General features: G+C 37.7%; 1 protein-coding gene across 4 annotated transcripts in view; it reads left to right on the forward strand.

Moving 5' to 3' along the window:
• Nucleotides 1–19,081, forward strand: part of FAM169A (family with sequence similarity 169 member A) — a 40,501-nt gene extending 21,420 nt beyond the window's left edge. For 3 of the 4 annotated variants that reach the window (XM_021379641.1, XM_021379643.1, XM_021379644.1), the window contains exons 5-13: nucleotides 1,264–1,435; nucleotides 3,500–3,679; nucleotides 5,731–5,853; nucleotides 6,055–6,155; nucleotides 8,771–8,825; nucleotides 9,172–9,310; nucleotides 10,649–10,811; nucleotides 12,243–12,449; nucleotides 13,159–19,081. In XM_021379641.1, coding sequence (XP_021235316.1) covers nucleotides 1,264–1,435; nucleotides 3,500–3,679; nucleotides 5,731–5,853; nucleotides 6,055–6,155; nucleotides 8,771–8,825; nucleotides 9,172–9,310; nucleotides 10,649–10,811; nucleotides 12,243–12,449; nucleotides 13,159–13,710 — 1,692 coding nt within the window. In that variant the 3' untranslated portion in view covers nucleotides 13,711–19,081. The remainder of the gene's footprint in view (nucleotides 1–1,263; nucleotides 1,436–3,499; nucleotides 3,680–5,730; nucleotides 5,854–6,054; nucleotides 6,156–8,770; nucleotides 8,826–9,171; nucleotides 9,311–10,648; nucleotides 10,812–12,242; nucleotides 12,450–13,158) is intronic. The other variant, XM_021379642.1, reaches the window with a different exon arrangement.

A 19,323-nucleotide genomic window follows, 5' to 3' on the forward strand; every position in this document is an offset into this window, starting at 1 on the left:
CTTTGAGGGTGATAGAGCACTGGAGCAGGCTGCCCGGGGAGTTTGTGGAATCTCTTTCTCTGGAGATATTCAAAACCCACCTGGACGCTTTCTGTGTGACCCCCTGCTTTAGCAGGGGGTTGGATTAGGTAATCTCCAGAGGTCCCTTCCAATACGTATGATTCTATGAAATGTTTTTTCCTTACTCTTCAGAATGCAGTGTATTTGGTTATACTGAAATATCTTACAGTGGTGCACTGTGTTATAGGAATACATATCAGTCTTATCAGGAGACTGGCGAACTAAAAATATTGAAAGGAACCTGTTTGATGTGGGAGCATTGGAGCTGGTGTCCTGCAGTAGGCAATAGATGGGGTTGGGGAAAATAAGTTGCCTGGTATCTGCTTTTTTTGTTCATCATTGAGCTTTGTCAAGACTACTGACGCTTGTGTAGCATAGCTGTGCTGTTTTTTCCCTAAAACTGGAAACCTCTATTTTTCCAGGAACTTCATTCTTATGTGCTGGTAGAATCTGGGCATTCTTTAAGTCTTGTATTAGATTTACTCTGGGTAATTTGGCATGTTGCATTGTTTTCTGTGCTCTCTGTAATGGTATGATGGTATGTAATAAGGAAAGCTGAATCTCTACAGGTTGGGTAGCTGAGACTTTTGGCATTGGAAGAGGAACACGGTTCCTTCATTCTTCCTTCACAGTGGTTAGGATAGTAGTAAATTTGAATCTCATTTGTGAGAGGAATCCTGCAGGACAGAGGAAAAGGTATTGAATTCCTTGTGTAGCGCCACAGAAAATGCTGCAACTGTTTTTTCCACTGCATTGGGTCCTATTGTCTGCCACTCTGTCAGCAGCGATTGAGCATGCTAAATCCTAGTGAGGTTCATCATGCCTCCTCTGTAGGACTTCAGTTACCTGCTGGCCTGAGAAGTCTGAAGCTGCTGTACTGCTATTATTTCTTTTGCTATTGTAGCAAAAACAGTTTTCAGATAATATCAAAATATTCCCCACCTCATGCACCCCCGGCACTTCTCTCATCATTGGTTTAGGATTTACACTGATGTTGTGAAAGATACTCTCAAGCCATAGCAAGTTTAAGTTTAAAGCACTACCACAGATTGAGTATCTCCAAGCCCTCAAACCTAGGAGCTCTTACTGCTTCTCTTGACTCCATTTGCAGTTTTGTTAGCTGGCGGCTTTGAAAAGTAAGGTATCTGCTGTGTATCACCTGAATTGATCACTCTTCTGAAATGTTATTCTGTATTTCTTTAGGTGAAATCTGTAGGGGAGAGGGTAGTTCTGTATGTTCTGAATCGCATTATCTATCGCAAAAATGAAATGGAGAGAAATGAGATCCCATTCCTTTGTCACAGCAGCGATGACTATGCTAAGATCATGTGGAGAAAAGGAGAAGCTATTGGGTTCTATTCTGTTAAACCTGCAGGTAAAACATTTATGATTTGTGGGATTTGGGGGGAAATGGGGAATGGAGGTAAGGAGGCTATTTGAAAAATAGTAGTAGGTCTTAGAAGACTTGCAAGCCTAGTGAGTTGGTGTTTTCCTGAAGTCAGGAAAAGCCAGATTGCAGTCAAAATTTCTTGCTTAAATGCTTGTGAGACTTGATAATAAGTAAAGTAGTTCTTAGATTTTTTCATATTCTACAAAATACCTTGAAAGCCATAGAAATGAGGTGTATTTGAAAGCTTTGTTTTCTTTGTAGAACATTTACTTTTGGAATATACATCTAGGATTGTTTGAAATGTGATACCAAGTCAAAAAAACTTGGAAATTTATTTATGGTGAGAAAGAGATTTCCTTCCTTCTACATGTGAATTGCTTCAGAGACTACAGTTTAGCTAGCAGGTTTATGTCATCTATATCACAGATTTCAGTGTAGTTTTTTCCTGTTTTTCTAAAATAACATTAGAATTTCCTTCTAGTTGTTTTAGACTTAACTATGTTTTTAATTTTTTCCTAAGTAACGTTTGGTGATTGAATAGATGAATTCCTCCATCTGACATGCATATTGTATTTGCAGACTGCTAAAAATACAGTTGTAAACTGTCTGGGTCATTGATGTTTCTGGTCCAGCATTAAACACAGGAAAGCAACCAGCTAATTTACTCTGAGTGTCTGTTACCTTTCTCTGATTTTTTTTTTAATTAAAGAAATGAAGTATTGCATAATTGGTGTATGTCTTGATATTTTTTTGCTGTCAAAATTGCTGCATTGTGGTGGTCACAAAATGCTGTTTGCATTGCAGTGGTTTTTATTTTCACCTTATCAAGGTGAAAGTTAAAATAGTAGTTTTAGTCTAGAATGGGAATAGCTGTTTATGTGGCATTGTTTTACTATACTCTTGCACATTTATTATATTTTTCATGATCCTCTGCCACTTAATTTGTGCCAAGTCAGCAAACAAAGCTAATTTTTCTAGGTGTTACCAGTATTTCACCTACATTTGATTCTATGTTGTACTCTCCAAATGAGTAGCCCACATGGAGAAAGAGTTCATTGGATACAGATGGTTAGGAAAGAGCATTGGAGCTTGACAGGTGTGCTAGAGGGCATCTAACTAATGCAACTATCTGTCCACATTTTTATTATTTTGAAGATATTCGTTAGTCTCAAGACAAAGTATGTTGTATAGACAACTATATGCTTCTCTGCTTCTCTGTCTTTCCTTATTAGAATAAAGAGTTGTGGTTTTTCATTCTTGTTTCCTGCTTGCTTGTTTTTTTTCTTCCTTTTGATGTGGTTCACAGTGACTGGCAAAATGAGGGCCTGCGAATGGACTGCATTTTTGCAATGCTGTTGTAGTGGTGACAGAGTGATGTCGTATGATATCAGTGAGTTTCTAGATGCTGTTTGAATTCTCTGATACTGAAGAACTTGTTAGGGCAGTGTTTCACCTGAAATATGGATAATGGATTTGGGGAGAATTTCAGTGTGAAAGAGATCTAGGATTTTTGTAGTTTCATTTCCACTTTGGACTTACTGCTTCAATTCTTAAACAAGAGCTGGATCTTCATATTCGTGCCAAGGAGTTCTGTAATCTATGTAAAATTACAGTTCATTAATTTTGTCTGCTTTTCTTTCCTCTCTTTCAGCTTCATTTTTTTTTGTCTGGTTTCCTATTGGAATTGTATAGTGAGATTTCAAAGTGGGCTTTATCATCTCGTTTCTCCACCTCCACGTTTCCCTCCCAGATGTTATTTTGCTACAACTAGACTGCTTTAGCAGACTTTTCCTAACATGTTAATCTATTACATACCTTGGAAATATTATGAAGCTTGCCTAAAGAACCCATAAATGGCTGATAGCAGTTGCTTATTTTTAATAAATGTTATAATTACATCTACATTATAAAAATAATTTATATCTACATATATAACATTATGTATTTTAATATTTAGGCTTTTAAGTCTTTATTTAAATATGCTAAAGATCTGCCACAACATGTCAGTGCAGAAATAATAATGGATGTTTCCCCTTTCCATTAATTCAGGAGCTGCTTTAAGCCCATACCATACTCACTGTTACCAGCTACCAGTGCTAGACACAATGTTTGTAAGAAAGAAGTATCGTGGGAAAGACCTGGGGCTAATGATGTTAGAAGACTTTGTGGAGTCTTTTACTGAAGACACCCTTGGTCTGCGGTACCCTCTGTCATCTTTCATGCACAAAGGCAAGCTCTTTGATTTATTATTCTGATCTTCTTTGTGCTTTCTTCACATGTCAAATGATTGCTATCATCCAAGCTGCATATTTGTGGCCGCATCCTCAGTTTGTGTGAAATGTTCTGCTCTTCAGGGAAGGCTGAAAATCCTGATTTGTATAATATTGTGAAGTATTTCCTGATTAGTCTTTAATACTCTGTGTGAGGTTAAATTATTGGATCTCTGTCTTTGTGCCACAGCTATACGGTTTACAGCTGTATTCCCTCCACAGTGAGCTGAGTTGTTGCTGGGTATGATCTCTCTATGTGTGTCTTCTTTGCAGCACCTTTTCCATACTTGCTTCAGAGTCTCACAAGGTCATTTAATTCATGCTTTCTCAGGTCATCTTGTCAGGTGAGCATACTAGGCTGTTTAAATGTATGAAAGAAAAAGAACAGCATACAAGGAAACGGGTTCTGGCTTTCCCATTAATAACATGGGAGAGTCATGTCACCTAGGAACTGCGAACGTGCAGGAAACAATGTTGACTGGGACTGTTCAGGGAAGAAGTGTTTCCTTTTTCCAGTTTCTCAAGGTTTGACTTATTCTCTGTGTGTCTACCAGGCTTATTTCTGTTAACATTTTCATCTGGCCTTCCTACTCAGCCTCTGGAAATTTTCTGCTTTTCTAATTACCACTGTTTGCTGTTGGATCTGGCTGGAGATACATATATATATATATTTTTTTTTTTTTTCTCCAGCTAGCTTTGGTCAACAAATTTTACTGATTAGAATTTAATGGCTAATCTGTTTCCCTGTCAGAGCAGTCATGGAGTGACTGTGTTGGTGGGTAAGGGAAGAACAGCTGATATCCTTTTTCTTAACTTTTGAAAGGCCTTTGACATAGTCCCCTGCAACATTCTTGTCTCTAAATTGGCAAGAGATAGGTTTAGTGAATGGATTATTAGTTGGGTAAGGAATTGGCTTTATGGCTGCATTCAAGTAGTTACATTCAACAACTCAGTTTCCAGATGGAGAGCAAGTGAGTGTTGAGTGATGCCTCCCCGGGGTTAGTACTGGGGCCAGTACTGTTTAATATCTTTAATGACATAAACAGTGGGATTGAGTGCACTCTCAGCAAGATTGTGGGTGACACCAAGCTGCATGGTGCAGCTGATAGGCTAGAGGAAAGAGATGCCATCCAGAGGGACCTTGACACTCTTGAGAATGGTACATGCAAGCTTCATGAAGTTCAGCATGGCTCCACAGGGGTCTGGACAATCCCAAACATGAAAAAAGGCTAGGTGATGAATGGATTGAGGTTAGTTCTGTGAAGAAGGATTTGGGAGTACTGGTGGATGAGTAGCACAACATGAGCCTGCTGGGTGCACTTGCAGTTGAGGAAGCCAACTATATCCAGAGGTGTGCATTAAAAGAAGCATGGCAGTCAGGTTGAGGAAGGTGATTTCCCCCCACTGTTTGGCCTTTGTAAGACCCCAGCACAGGGGCCTCTAGCATATGAAGGACGTTATACTTGTTCTAATGGGTGATGGGGTCCGCGAAGAAAGCTTGAGGGAGCTGGGCTTGTTCAGCCTGCAGAAGAGAGGGCGCAGAGGAGACCTTATTGCAACCTTTCAAAATTTAAAGGGGGCTTATGGATAGAGACTTTTTACAGGGACCTATGCAGACAGGACAGTGGGTACTTTAAGCTGAAAGGGAGTAGACTCAAGTCAGATATAAGGAAGAAATTCTGTACTCAGAGGATGGTGAGGCATTGGAACAGGCTGCCCAGAGAAACTTGTGATTGATAGGGACAGTGAGAAGTGAAATTATAAAACTGTGAAGTGGGTGCTTTGAGAAGAAGGGGGAAAGTCCTTCAGATTTTATTTTCAACTGATAATAATAACAGAAAGCAAGGAAATAATACGTTTGTTTAGACTGGGCTGTTTTATCAAGCAGTTCTTTCTGTGGTGATTTGTGTTTGATGAAAGACTGTAAACTAACTTATTTCAGATAAACCTCAAGAAACTGATGTAGATAGTGTTTCTAATAGTGTTTTTTCTTTCTTTTTTTCTTTCCAGCTTGTAAGCACTATTTTGAGAAATACCCTGGGAATAATGACTTTTTGTGTGAAGTGGAAGGAGCTGGATTTTGGTTCCAGAGAAAACCCATTGCCACTGTGTTGCAAAGGGAAGAACTCGAAAGTATGGATGATTTTTTGTTGTTCCATTACAGTTTATGAAAGCTGTATTGGTTTACAGTCACTTCTGTGAACATTGGCTATGGAGATTAGTAGAAAGACTTTTTTGCTGTTCTGATATCATATTAGGAGTGGTTAATTGTTACATAAAGATACTATAACTGTCATTTTTTTCCCCACTGTCACTTTTAAATGTTCTTAATAGCAGAGGTGTCTCAGAAAGCAAGTGTGAATTTCCAGACAGCGGATCATTTTCAGCAATCTGCAGCAAACGAACAGAAAACTGAGCCAGAAGCACAGCTAAGTGTAGGTACACATTCTGATTCCTCTCTATTAATAAAGCTTGAACTGTAAGAGTCTTCCATAATCGTATCATCTACTAACTCTAATTACCAGTTCTTTATGGTCAATAAATGTTGTTAACCTCTACAAAAGAATACACTTCTGAACTTAATGAAAGATTTTAGCAGATTAATGCATCTAATCGAACTGTATGCTTTGCACGTTTGATATTTGTTTCAAGTTCTTGAAGAACAGTCTGGCTGTGCAGACAACTTGTGCTTTCCATGTCTTGTCACTATGTCTAAGTGGCAACAAGTCTGACAGCGCTCATAACATCTACTAGAAAGTAATGCTCTTTTTTTTTGATTGCTTTGTTACTAAGTAATACATTCAAGCAAAGTATACAAAATATCAATTGAATCACAGAATGTCTTGGATTGGGAGGGACCTTAAAGCCTGCCTGGTAGCAACTCCCTGCTGTGGGCGGGGTTGCCCACCTGCAAGATCAGGCTGCCCAGAGTGCCATTCAACCTGGCCTTGAATGCCTTCAGGAATGGCGCATTCGCAGTTATGGGCAACACATTCCAGTGCCACATCACCCTCTGAATTTAAACAACAATAACAACAACAAACTTCTAACAGCTATTCTAAATCTCTGGTCTTTTAATTTAATTCTATTCCCCCTTTTCCTATTTGTATCTGCCTGTGCATAAAAGGTCAGTCTCCCCTCCTGTTTATAACACCCCTTTAAATACTGAAAGGCCACAGCGAGGTCTCTTCTGAGCCTTCTCTTCCCCAAGCTGAATAAACCCAGCCCTCTCAGCCTGTCTTCATAAGAGGGATGCTCCAGCCCTCTGATTTCATGGCTTCCTGGACCTGCTCCAACAGCTCCACACTGTTGTCCATTTCAGAATTTAATTGGCTCATGTCTCCATTATAAAAGACAAGTGCTTTTGTTACTTTTTGCATGGAAATTGTCTTCCACTAGTGTGACAGACTAACTTGGGATTAAAAATGCCCCTTGGTTGTAGGGAGAAGCAGGGTTCTTACCTTTTTCCACTGAGTGTAGGGAGGTCTGTGTCGCAACTATTTGCCTAATAGTTGGGGTCGTCACTTTCTAGTGGTATAGAAGAGGAGACAGTTTAATCTTAGAGCCAGTTGAAACAATCTAGAAAGGCTGTTGAACAACAGAATCACAGCAGGAGCGGAGAGAATGAGGAAAAGTGTTTGTAGAAGAACACATTCACATCACAGTTCAATACAATCGAAAGTGTTCATTTGGCATTCTGGGCTGCAAATTATCTGTATAGGAGGACTGCAGCTTCCTGCAAAGAAGTGACATTCTTTATCTCTGTATGGCCAGAAGCAATAACTCATAGTTGTCTTTGTTATGTATCCTAGTTTTCAGGTTATAACAGTCTTGAGCATCATCATTGATGATCACTAATGATCGTTTTATTCCTCTGTCAAAGTGTGTTATTCCAGTGGTGAAGTACTTTTATTTACTTTCCCCATGAGAGATGACCTGCTTTTGCTCGACAGCTGTCCCAGCTCTCTCCCTTCCAGTTTATACCCTTGGGATTTGCCAGGCCCACTCTGTACTCACTGCTGGTCTCAACACACATTTGCTTCCTCTGTATTCTAGCTGCACTAGGGCCTTCCTAAATGGGGCTTTACAAGACTTTGGTCTTTGAAGCTGCCTCTGCATGAGACTCTTGTTTTCTCAGTTTTTCCCTAACCTGCTCTGTCTGTCCCTGGCCAGACATACACAGACACATGTTATTTCCTTCAGCGTATAACGGAAACAAGGGAATTATGATTGATACACTTAAGAATGGACAAATAACAAGACAGTAATGGGAGATGGCAGTTTTGTTATCTGAACATTTCTGCATTTTTTTACTCTAAGCAAATAATATAACAAATTTCTTCTTAATCAAGATCTGTTAGTTAGTAGAGGAATTGAATATATTTGCAAAGCCTTTTTAGGGCAGTATTTGCAGCTGGAAATATTTTGCCAGCTGTCTGATGTCTTTTTGCCAGACTCTCACATCTGGATTAATGTTGATTGCGTATATTTTTCAAAATAAAATGAACTTTCACTATTGCATTAAAATTATTTGGACGTTCAAGAAGTAATACAATTTTTTTAACCAGCATGACTTGCTTACTTAAATTGCTTTTTTTGTACAGACATATTCCTAAAACAGATTCAGAATTGAAAAGAATTACTTACAACTCAGGCTATGCTTTAGTGTGAAAAGCTCTTACAATTTACTAGTGCAAGAAAATAAATATTCATGTACAAAAATTGTTAGCAGCACTCCACTTCTCTATTGGTCAAAATAGGCTTGCTATAGTATTGCAGATTGCTTGAAATTTTTGTCTTGAATCTACTTCAAAGCACATCTTTTTTTGCATTCAAGTGTTAGAGTACTCTAGAGCAAAAGCTTTTTAGCACTGTGTATACGTGTGTATATTTGGTATATACATATTAAATTAGAAGTAGTTGTAGTCACTCTTTGCCAAGATCACTTCCATAAAATTATAATTTAGAAAAATGCAACCGCAGGTAGGGAGTTGTAGGTGTTTCAGAGAGTTCTGAATTTCTGAGTAATGTTGGGTTTGCTTTATATCAGGCTGACTCTCAGAAAGACCAAGAATCATTAGATGACCATGCAAGCACGTTTGAAGGTAAGAATAATGTTGATTATCAGTATTGTAATTATAATGGATTAGTAGATCAGCAAGCTCTCTTATTGATTTCTAGCTTAGCGTGTTCATCTAAGAAGCATATGGAAACATGTCTTCGTCTATGGTGCTATGGCCCAACTCAAGAACAGCTGGAGGTCTTTGGATAAAATTGTTTGTTGTGGGTCTTACTAACAAAACTATGCATGTATATTCAGAAAATAAGTACCACAGTGAAATGCTGTTTTACTTGCACTCAGTAGCTTTAATGAAGTATCAAGGTAAAAAATTATTTGCACATCTTAGACTGCATTTGTTCATGTATGCTTATTTATTTATTTTTCCTGAGACCCGAGTGTAGCACACGTTTCCATTCGGACACGAAGCAGTCATTTAAAACGCCCCAAGACAGGAAAAAATAGCCAGGAATCTGGACCTGAACCTTCCCAAGGAGATGAGGAAAATGCTCCTCATGCGTCAGCGGGCAGGTAAAGGAGATCATGTTTTATTATTTTTTTATTCTTTTGCTTGAGCAGTCACAAACTACAGTATTTTCTCCCATTATAGTAATCGGAATTTCTTCTCCTTTATTCCTACTTTGCTTGCTTGATTGATTTTAAAATTACTGAAAATGAAGCCTGGTGTGTAAGAAAGAAAGTTGAAATGTCTTGTGAAGAATGATAGCTCCAAAATATCCATCTCTGACAGCAGATATTGGAAATAACAGTAATAAAATAGTGAGGAATTAAGTTATATTTGCAAGTGGACTGTGTTCTATTATAGATCGGTCTTCGTTAGAGTAAAAACGTCTGTACTCATACAGCATAGATTATTGCAGTAAAATAACTGGATGCATATCTGCAAAGCTACGCGCAGTCTTGGAGACATATCTGTTTCTGACCTCATATTATGCTGGCATATAGCTGTAAACTAAAATCTAACTGGTTTGGGAGCTGGTTACTGCTTGTCACTTAAAAGAAAAGTTACAGTGAGCCACCCAGATTCAGAGTAAAGCTCTTTGTTCACCCAAATCCTGATTGTTTTTTTTACTTTTTTTTTTAAGACCATTGTATCGGAACTTATGTTGAGTTGTTAAATGGGGATGTACAAAATTCTACCACTTGCATACTGTAAGAGTTCGTACTAATTTGCACTGATTTCCATCCAGAAGGCAGAACTGTGGCTATTAAACAGTCAAAAACAAAGCCCCAGGCTTCATCATCCGCAGAAATGAGAACAGAATGCTTGAGATAGTGTTGCTACCATTCAGGTGCATTAGAGCTTCATCTTTAGCTATCAGCTAACTTAATCTTTAGCTCATTTGAATCTTCTTCAACCATGTGTTTGTCACCTTAAATGCTTTTCTGGTCATGATCTTTGTTTGCATGATTAACAAATGTCCATTTACTACATACTTTCTTATGTAACTCCATAATTTTAAACCTGTGTTGAGGTTGGATGAAGTTATACTTTGAAGCCCTCAAGGGACAAAAAAGTATTTTGACTTTCAAATGTGTTTTCTTAGTTGCTTTCTAAATTTTAAGTAACAAAGGTTCTTTAAAATAATATTTCTGACTTCTATTCACATAAAATGGAAATGGGTTGTCTTTATTCTGTAATTACTGTAGCAATTTTGTCTTGATATTATTCCTAATTAGAAATTAGCTATTCTTAAATCTGTTTAGCTTTCTCAATTTGTATTTCCTGTGGCAAGTAGGTGAGATAGAAATTTCAAATTGATTATGAAAGAGGTTTCCTGCTGATGAGATCACCAAAATTGTATTAATCTAAAAGATTTAAAGAGTATATGTAAATATCTGCTGCAGGCCAGAACATCCTGCCCACACACCTAAATGCTTTGAAGTCATTGAGGAAGAACCTGAGGTTGATGTTGAAAGTGGTGAGGAAATGATCACTTCTGAAGAGGACCAGTGTGTATTAGAAACTGAGCTACGTACATCACCATCTGAGAAGCTGAGTGAGAAGGAGGTGAGATGGTTTCTAACAGTCATAGTAGATGACTGTATTCAGAGCATTAAATGTGTTCCTTGCTGCCTTGATCCACGTGATTGTCTCTTCAATTTTTGCACCAATGCTTTGTTGAGTAGCATATCTGAGAAGCTAAAGCTAGTACAGAATTATTGAGAATGGAAAATTCTTTTATACTTACATGATCAGGCACAGCATTGCTAGCTGTTTGAGGGAAAGGGTTGTCTCTCTCTGCTCTGTGCTGATGTGGCCTCATCTCAAGCACAGTGTGTATTTTTGGGCACAATATAAGAAGGACGTAAAACAATTAGCATCTAAGGGCTATGAAGATGGTGAAAGGTCTAGAGGACAAGATGTATGAGGAGCAGATGAGGTCCCTTGGTTTGTTAAACCCAGAAAAGAGTAGACTGAGGAGGGGCTGCAGCTCCTCACAGGGTGCAGAGGGGCAGCACTGAGCTCTGCTCTCTGGGGACAGCGACAGGGCCCAAGGGAACAGCATGGAGCTGTGTCAGCGGAGGGTCAGGTTGGGGATTAGGAAAAAGTTCTTCACCATAGAAAGTGGTTGAGTACTGGAACAGGCTTCCCGGGGCAGTGGTCACAACACGAAGAATGCTGGAATTCAGGAAGTGTTTGGACAGCCCTATTGAACATAGGGTTTGGCTTTTGGATGTTCCTGTTTGGAGTCAGGTGCTGGACTCAATGATCCTTGTGGGTCCCTTCCAAATCACAATATTGTGTGATTCTTTGATGTAGAGTTCATAGGCTCTTTAGCAAAATAAATTGTTAGCTAGTTTATTGACATAGCATTCTTGATTGATTTGAGCTTCTTAAATACTGCAGAGAACTGGAGTAGGGTCAAGGTCTGATCAAGTATCTCTAAAAAGAGAAAAATTTTAACTGAAGAAATCAATAGGTGATATGTTTCACTGATGACTGCTGCCTCTTCTCACTGTAAAGCTTGCTTGGTTTTATAGATAGAAGTTGGATTTAAACAAACACTTGTTACTGTATGCTAGCTTAAATTTAGATGTTGAAGTATCCTTAGTGCCTAATGATACCTCCAGGGTTTTATATTCTTACTAATTTCTGAGAAAGTGGATCATAAACTGTGCTGGGTTCATCAACTTACATTTCAATGTGAATCAATTTGAATCAACATCAACTTACATTTCATTTGATTGTAGCATGTATGTTACTTGGTTTGGCTGTTAACCATGTAAGCCATGATCAGAAACTTAGTACAGGTAACAAAACCAAGTTAATAGGCTGGATTGGTAATTGGAAAGCTACTGTATGCTGAGTTTACTACATATTTCAAAGTACCTGAACTGGCTGCTTTTCTTACCTAAAATACAAATTTAGAACACATAAACACCACTAGTGTGGGGGATAAGGCTTGGTGTAATCTTGACTTAAAAATGTGATTTTTAGGGAACTCTGTCTGAATCTCTTAATGGTGACGTAGCAGAAGAAACTGCTAAGACCTTAGTTACAGCTGAAGAAGAAACTGCAACTGAAGTCCTAGGTGGTGAATCAAAGTTGCAGTCTGTGAGTCAAGGAGAAGAACCCTTAACACTGCTTGTTCCATTAATCCTTGAGTCTCCGCCAAAACCTTCAGAAGACACTGTATCAGAGAAGGTGAGAGAATTGAAACAAAACATTTTTTTTCCTTCAGTATGTACATACCTTGCTGTTTTTTTTCCTTCTGTTATGTAACAGATAGGAGGAGTCCCCCACCACTGTGTGGAATTCTTGGGAGAAGCAATTATTAGGCCAGATGATGCAAATCCATTAACAGAATATACTAGCATTTCTGCTTTAGTATGCAGAAATAGGACGTACATTTGTGATACCAGCAAGATAAAAGAAAGTGAAAAAAGATACTTTGCTCCAATTTCCCTTAGCAGTAATGAAACAGCTGTTTCTCTCTGAAGTATTAGTTGGATATGTCTGAAAGGAGCATCTATATTTTATGTAGTAAGTCTGCATTGATTAAGTGTACGAGCAATTAATTACTGGTAAAATACCCTTCTATAACACAGATTTTACTGTTGGTTGGTTTTGAAACAGTGTTATTTTTCCCTGGGTATAATTTCAGAACGTGTCTACTCTTCTTTTTAATAGCTTCAATATGAAAATATAATGGGGAACTCTGAATATCAGATGCAGTTCACAAAATAGTTCAGTGCAATAAGGAGGAGAGGGTTGGTTAGTTGACTGTCTGTGCAGTAATGGACACTGCTGAATGCCAAAATATCCTCTGCAGTTGCTAGCTAAGGTTAAAAGTTTGTCATCCTCTTGTATCTTAAATTAATCATCCCTTTGATTTTTTTTGGCACACCCTCAGGTTTTAAATGCAAATGATTCAGAAGGACTGACAGAAGAAAGTACACGAGTAGAGAAGAAGGGCATTGAGGAAGACAAGCAAGAATCTGAAGAGAAAAAATCCTCTGAAAATGTAATTGCTTCAACACCAAAGGAAGAACTCTCAAACAATGGGCTACCAAACTCTATTAGAAGTGAAGCAGCAGAAGAAACTGTTTCTGAAAATGTGTCACACAAACCAGCTGCCTCGGTGGAAGATCAAAACGAGGAGGCAGAGCAGAACTCGCAGGAGGCCCCTGTTGCTTTGGGTCAGAGCTCTTTGATAGTGGTTGAACTGGAGGGTGTTTCTTTTCAGCAGCCTTCTGGACAGGAAGGACAGAAGAATCAGACAGAAGAGCACTTAGATGAGTCTGTTGAGCAGACAGAGCAGTACACGCAGACAACAGCAGAGCGGGCAGCTGACAGCAGCTCTGAGGAAGCAGAAATTGAGGTGCCCGTTGTGGATCGGAGAAACTTGCGAAGGAAGGCCAAAGGTTACAAAGGTCCACCCAAGAAAAAAGGAAAGCCAGCTTAAAATAAATCGTTAGTTCATCTATTTGTACAAAAAAAGTTGTTGTTCTGTATAAAACACTAGGATGTAACTAAACCACATTGGACACAGGACATGTTTAAAATACTGAGTTGGACTTCCTTTTGGGATTCATCACCTTTGCTCAGAATTTCTTAAATTTTTAACCAGTAGACATTGGTCTTCTTCAAAGTATGAAAGTAAACAGCCACTCTCCTCCTTCTATAAGGGATATATGCTGGATAAGTAAGTTGTGCTAGCAAAGGAATGGTCTGCATATTTGAGGCGGCAGTCTTGGAAGGAAAAATGATGATAATGAAATACTGGCTTTATTAAGGTTACTAAAATTTTTATAGACTTCCATGAGGCCATTCATCACAAATTATTTAAAAAAATTAAAAAAAAAAAAAATTCTAGTGTTCTCAACTGTGGAGAGATGCAGAACAAGAGACATCCCTCCTCTCTTCTTGTTAACCCCCACAGTTTTTTTTTGGATGCGATTAAAAGAATGTCAGACTGTAATTCTAGGTCTCAAAATATACAAGAAGGTATCACTCTGTAAATCAAAACAATATACTATAGCATCTGTCTTTCACTAGAGTCAAACTGGAGAGAATGGCTCTGCTTCTGACTTCCAAACTAGCAAATTTGATTTGCTAATCACTTGAAACAGCTGAGTTACCAGTAACAAAATCAGCACAGCATCTACCATAGCACACACCTAAAATGAAGTTCCTTTTTGTGGGAAGATTTAGAGATGCCTACACAGTAAACTATATCTGTAGTTTCCAAAGTGAGTGTCTTGTTGAGCGTGAGTTTCTCCAGAATGTATGGAGTGAGGACTCCAGTATGCTTACAAAATTGTTTGAACAGCCTTCCTAACTACTTGCATGTATTGAATGGATACTTGCTTTCTTGTTAAATTACAGGATAAGGATAGGACAATTTTTGATCTAGTATTGGTCCGAATGGAAGTGGTGCTTTGTGTTTTCCAAATAATTAGCTGATGCTGTTAAAATGTTGTAACTGCCAGGTGTGTGACTCCTGTGAACTCTGGCATTTCAGGTGATTGTGACATTTATTAGCATCAAAATATTAGTGGATGTTTCAGTGAATGCTTTTTTTTTTTTTTTTTTTACCAAACTTCTATGCCTTCAGGAGTTATCAGGAGATCGTTACAAGTATTTGTGATTCCCACTTCCTTCTTGTACACTGAGTGTAATTTCTGATCTGATGGCTTCCCAGTTCATAGCTCTTACTAAAAGCAGGAACTAAACCTTGCTATATACAAGCAGAAATACAAACAGGCTGTTATGCATGTTTCCTTTCAGAAATTTTCCTAGCAAAACACATATTTAATATAATTTGTCATGTTTACATTGAGTTGCTCCTTAATTTGCTGTATGTTTATTTCTGCAAAGAGCTGAAAAGTCAGAAATAAGAAAGAACAACAGTTCTAATAACAGGAAATCACACAGCTATTCACCTTGCTATTTAATCATCTTAGATCAGTGAACTAGTCTCCTACTGTGTCTTGAAAGTACTGGGCTTCTGAAAATTGGTCTTCAGGTTCACTTGAATAGTTGCAATACTGTCTTAATTTTTATCCCTTTGTGAATCTATTTTATGTCTATACAGTTTAAGTGTATTTATAAAGTATTTTAACTGTAGAAGATGTATTCTTACTATTTATTTCAGCTGTTGAAGTACAATCCCATTTTTAATCTGTTAAAAAAAAGTCTTATGTGGGAAGTATTATTTTTGTTGGTGGTGGTTCAAATTTAGAGTTCAGAGTGGATAGGATAACTGAGTTAAGTCTGAGTTTCTTTTATGTTGAGCGTAGTTATAACTTCCTGTCAATGTACAGTTACTTCTTACGAACCCTGTGACTGATAAATGTTCAAGATCTTTTATGATTGCTTGTAAACACATTCAAGTGAACCTTAAGCATTTCTAAAACTAATTAAACATTTTCTATAAAGCACATGGGATAAAACTTTTTTACCAGTAGTATGATTTGTCTTATAATGCTAGGTTACTGTAAAAAGAAAAGCAAAAAACAAAAACAACAACAACAAAAAAACCCGTGCATCTGTTGCATTGCTAAGGATGGAATCTGTGAGGGCTGATGGTTTGAAAAATACTGATTGTATACAGTAGATAGTGATTCATGTTCCATTTGTTAGAGCAAGCTTTTTGATGTACTAATCTGTTAAATACTTTGATTGGTACAAATGTATTCACATTCAATAATTCTGTTGTTCATGAACAAGTGAGATGCACTTTTTTCCTTTAGGTGGATTTTTTGATGCATATGTTTGTCACTTGTATTTCCCTGTGAGGTTGGAAAACACTGTGAGAAGGTTATTTAAATTATCTTTCTTTTCATGGCTAAGTTGGAACTAATTTCAGTTAGTATCTTGCTTGTAAGACATTTACATATTGAATGCAGGAAAAACTGCAACAGAATTATTAGATGAGGGCAGTCTTGGTTTCTGCTGAAAACAGATTTTTGGAATTTTGAAATACTGAGCTTAAATTCACATATTTAGGGGTACTCTTGAGTAGCTAGCTCTGTATGTCTGAGGTACAAGCGATAGCAGCCAATGGCCAGGTTGTTATCTACCTATTGTGAGCAGTCCTGGTGCAATTAGCGGTTCTTATAACCAATACAGTCTTGAAACCTAGACATAGTCCTTAACTGCGATCACAGCAGTACTTTGAGCTAGAGTAGAGTTTATTTCTCAAATAACTTCTTGGACGTCAGCCGTCTTGCAGTAAATACTGAGTAGCCAAATCAAACTACTGACTTAAATAATAGTGTATATTGCTGTGCTGATTATCCAGTTGGAACAGTAGTGTAATAGTCTATACCTTCTGTTACATTGAAGCAAGGGAACTTTTCTGACAGCTGTACTGATTGAAATGTTTTACCTTGGGAAAACCAGCGTGCTTTATGCTTGGACAGTTTTTCTTCGGTCTGTTCACTGTCTGGCTTACTAGCGTTGAACTGCTAAAGAATTTAAGATCTTACCACACCAGCAATCTATGATGAAAACATCAAGTTAATATTTGTACCAAATACTGTTACAACATGCTGTGGAAATACATGTGTATGGTGAAAGCAAGCAGTATTATTTTTGAGCTTTATTTAGCCTAGGAATAGAGTTTAAAGAATCTTTATTGGTGACTTCAACCTTGCACTTAAATGGTTTTTATGTTTGAATTCATCTCTTGTTAAAATGTCTCTCTTGTACTGCTTCGTAATGTGTAACAGAATTTGCTTTGTTTCTTGCAGTTTCTTTTGGTTTCTTCATTTCATGCAGAATTCTTGTTTGCTGTTCTCATGTTTCACAGATCTTTACATAAAAATATATATTTATTCAAATTTGGTTTTAATTTGCTTTAAATAATGTCATACCTTTGTTTGTTCATGTACTTTATTCCATTTGTGGATGTCAGTAATCAAATTGATCATTTACAACTTACCAACACTAGTAGGATGAAAACAGCAATAAATAGGCCTCAGTTTCATCCTCTCCTCGAGTGACTATTAAAAAATTTTATTACCAAGGGGATACACTTCTATATTTATTTTCATGAATGTGGTGTTAGTTGTTTTTTAAACTAGTGTTTGTAAATCCTATGGAAGATGTGATGCTATTCTAGAGTACTGTACTTAGAGCTAGTTAGTGTGTTCTGAATTTTCCTTTTTTTGTATTGTCCTGACTGCTTTTGAAATGTTCTGAAATAGTAATTAAACTTATTTTGTGATTTGTTTTTAAGTATTTGATCCCTTTCTGCTATGCAGGAGGTATCTTTTAAAGGGGTTTAATTCACTAGAACAAAACAGTATAATTATACTTAGTGTTGTTTTGCAATCCATTATCTTGCAATCTGTCTGCTACCGAAGAGCTTTAAATGCTGTAAGTATATTAACTGAAAAAAAAATCTTGTACTTTTTTACAAAAAATGCTGTATTTACTTAGCTTATGCATCTTACAAAGCAGCCTATTTTACAGCTTTTTAAAAAGTATGTTTACCATACGGATTTTGCAGTTTCCATCATCCTGCATTGTTACTATAAACTTATCAACTCTCCATATAGCGTTAAAATGTAATTTACTTGTAATCATTGTATTACTCAGCCAAGCCATGTATTTACAACACAAAATATAGTAGTGTTTTTGAGGCGGCTGTGTTTATAAGGAGGGGGCAGCAGTGCAGTGTAATAGAAAATTGAAATATTGTGTTCATGTTATTAAAATGGATTAAAAGGTAAAAGTAACGTTTTGACAAAGTGTCCACTCCCCAAGAAAATTACTTACTAGCTTGTGACCTGCTTTTAGTTTTGAATCACCTATCATTGCAGAAGTAAACAAGAATCATAGTAAGATACAGTAAAGTCCAGGCTAGGCCAAACTGTTGTTAAAATAAAAAAGTAGCCTGTAAGAGGAGGAAACAGTTAAAGTACTGCTTCTATCAGATGGTGTAAGAGAAATCACAAAACCTGCAGAAGCAAGATGCTGCTGGCTAGAGTTCTGGATGTCGAAAAGCTGTTGCAGTCATGAAGATGACTGGAGCATCCCTTGTACATGAGGCTGAGAGCTTCAGTCTAGTTTAAAAGAAGGCTGGGGGAGTGGACATTTTTCCATCATGTACAAATACCTGGTGTGAGGGTATAATGAAGATGGAACCAGATTCTTAGTGGAGCTCAGTAACAGAATGAGAAGCAGTGGCTACGAGGTAGAGAAAAGAAAATTCCGTTAAACTTCCTAACTTTCTTGAACACTCAGGGTGGTCATACACTGGATCACGTTGCCCAGGATAAGTCCACCATCCCTAGAGATAGGTTTTAACTATCTGACCATGGTTCTCAGACAACTACTGTAGCTGACTCTGCTTTAGGTAGGAGGTTTAGACCGTTTCAGCAGGTCCCTTCAAATTTTGTCTGCCATAATCTGATACTCAGACTGCCTATTCCTGTAGCCTGTTGCAGGTGTGACAGGTGCAGGTAGCTGCCTCTTGTCTTTTGTGTTTAAAAACCACCTCCCGGACTACTCACAATTTGGCTTCTGAAGATCCTTGAGCTTTGTTTGAATGTTCCCTCATATAGTGTTGGGGGAATAAGAGGGTTTTCATAAACCGGAAAAAGTTTTTAAGGATTGACTTCAAATCTGTGCTTAAAAGCTCCTCTGCTTGCCATGAAGTACTATGTAAAAGTAGGAATAAATGGTGTATCAGTGTGTGTGTATTTGCAGTGATAGATAGATTCGTTTACTTACCACCAAATTCTTGTCTGGAAAAAGTCAGTGTAAAAGCAGCTTTTGTTTCCTGTATTTTGAAGATGGAAGCTAAATATACATTGACCAGTCGATGCTTGTGACTTCAGTTTTACATTAATGTTTCTTAAAGCACTCAAGATAGCTACAGTGAGTTGTAGTATCAGTATTGTTACGCCACTCTCAAATTTCGCATTATGGGCTTCTGATATCTAAAGGGATATTATAAACAGGAGGGAAATCAACTTTCTGCACAGGTCGACAGTGATAAGGGGCAATGGTTTTAAACTAAAAGGGGGAAGGTTTAGATTAGATGTCAAGGGGAAGTCTTTCCCTG

Source organism: Numida meleagris, chromosome Z, assembly GCF_002078875.1.
Source record: "Numida meleagris isolate 19003 breed g44 Domestic line chromosome Z, NumMel1.0, whole genome shotgun sequence".
In the NCBI taxonomy this organism is placed as follows: domain Eukaryota; kingdom Metazoa; phylum Chordata; class Aves; order Galliformes; family Numididae; genus Numida; species Numida meleagris.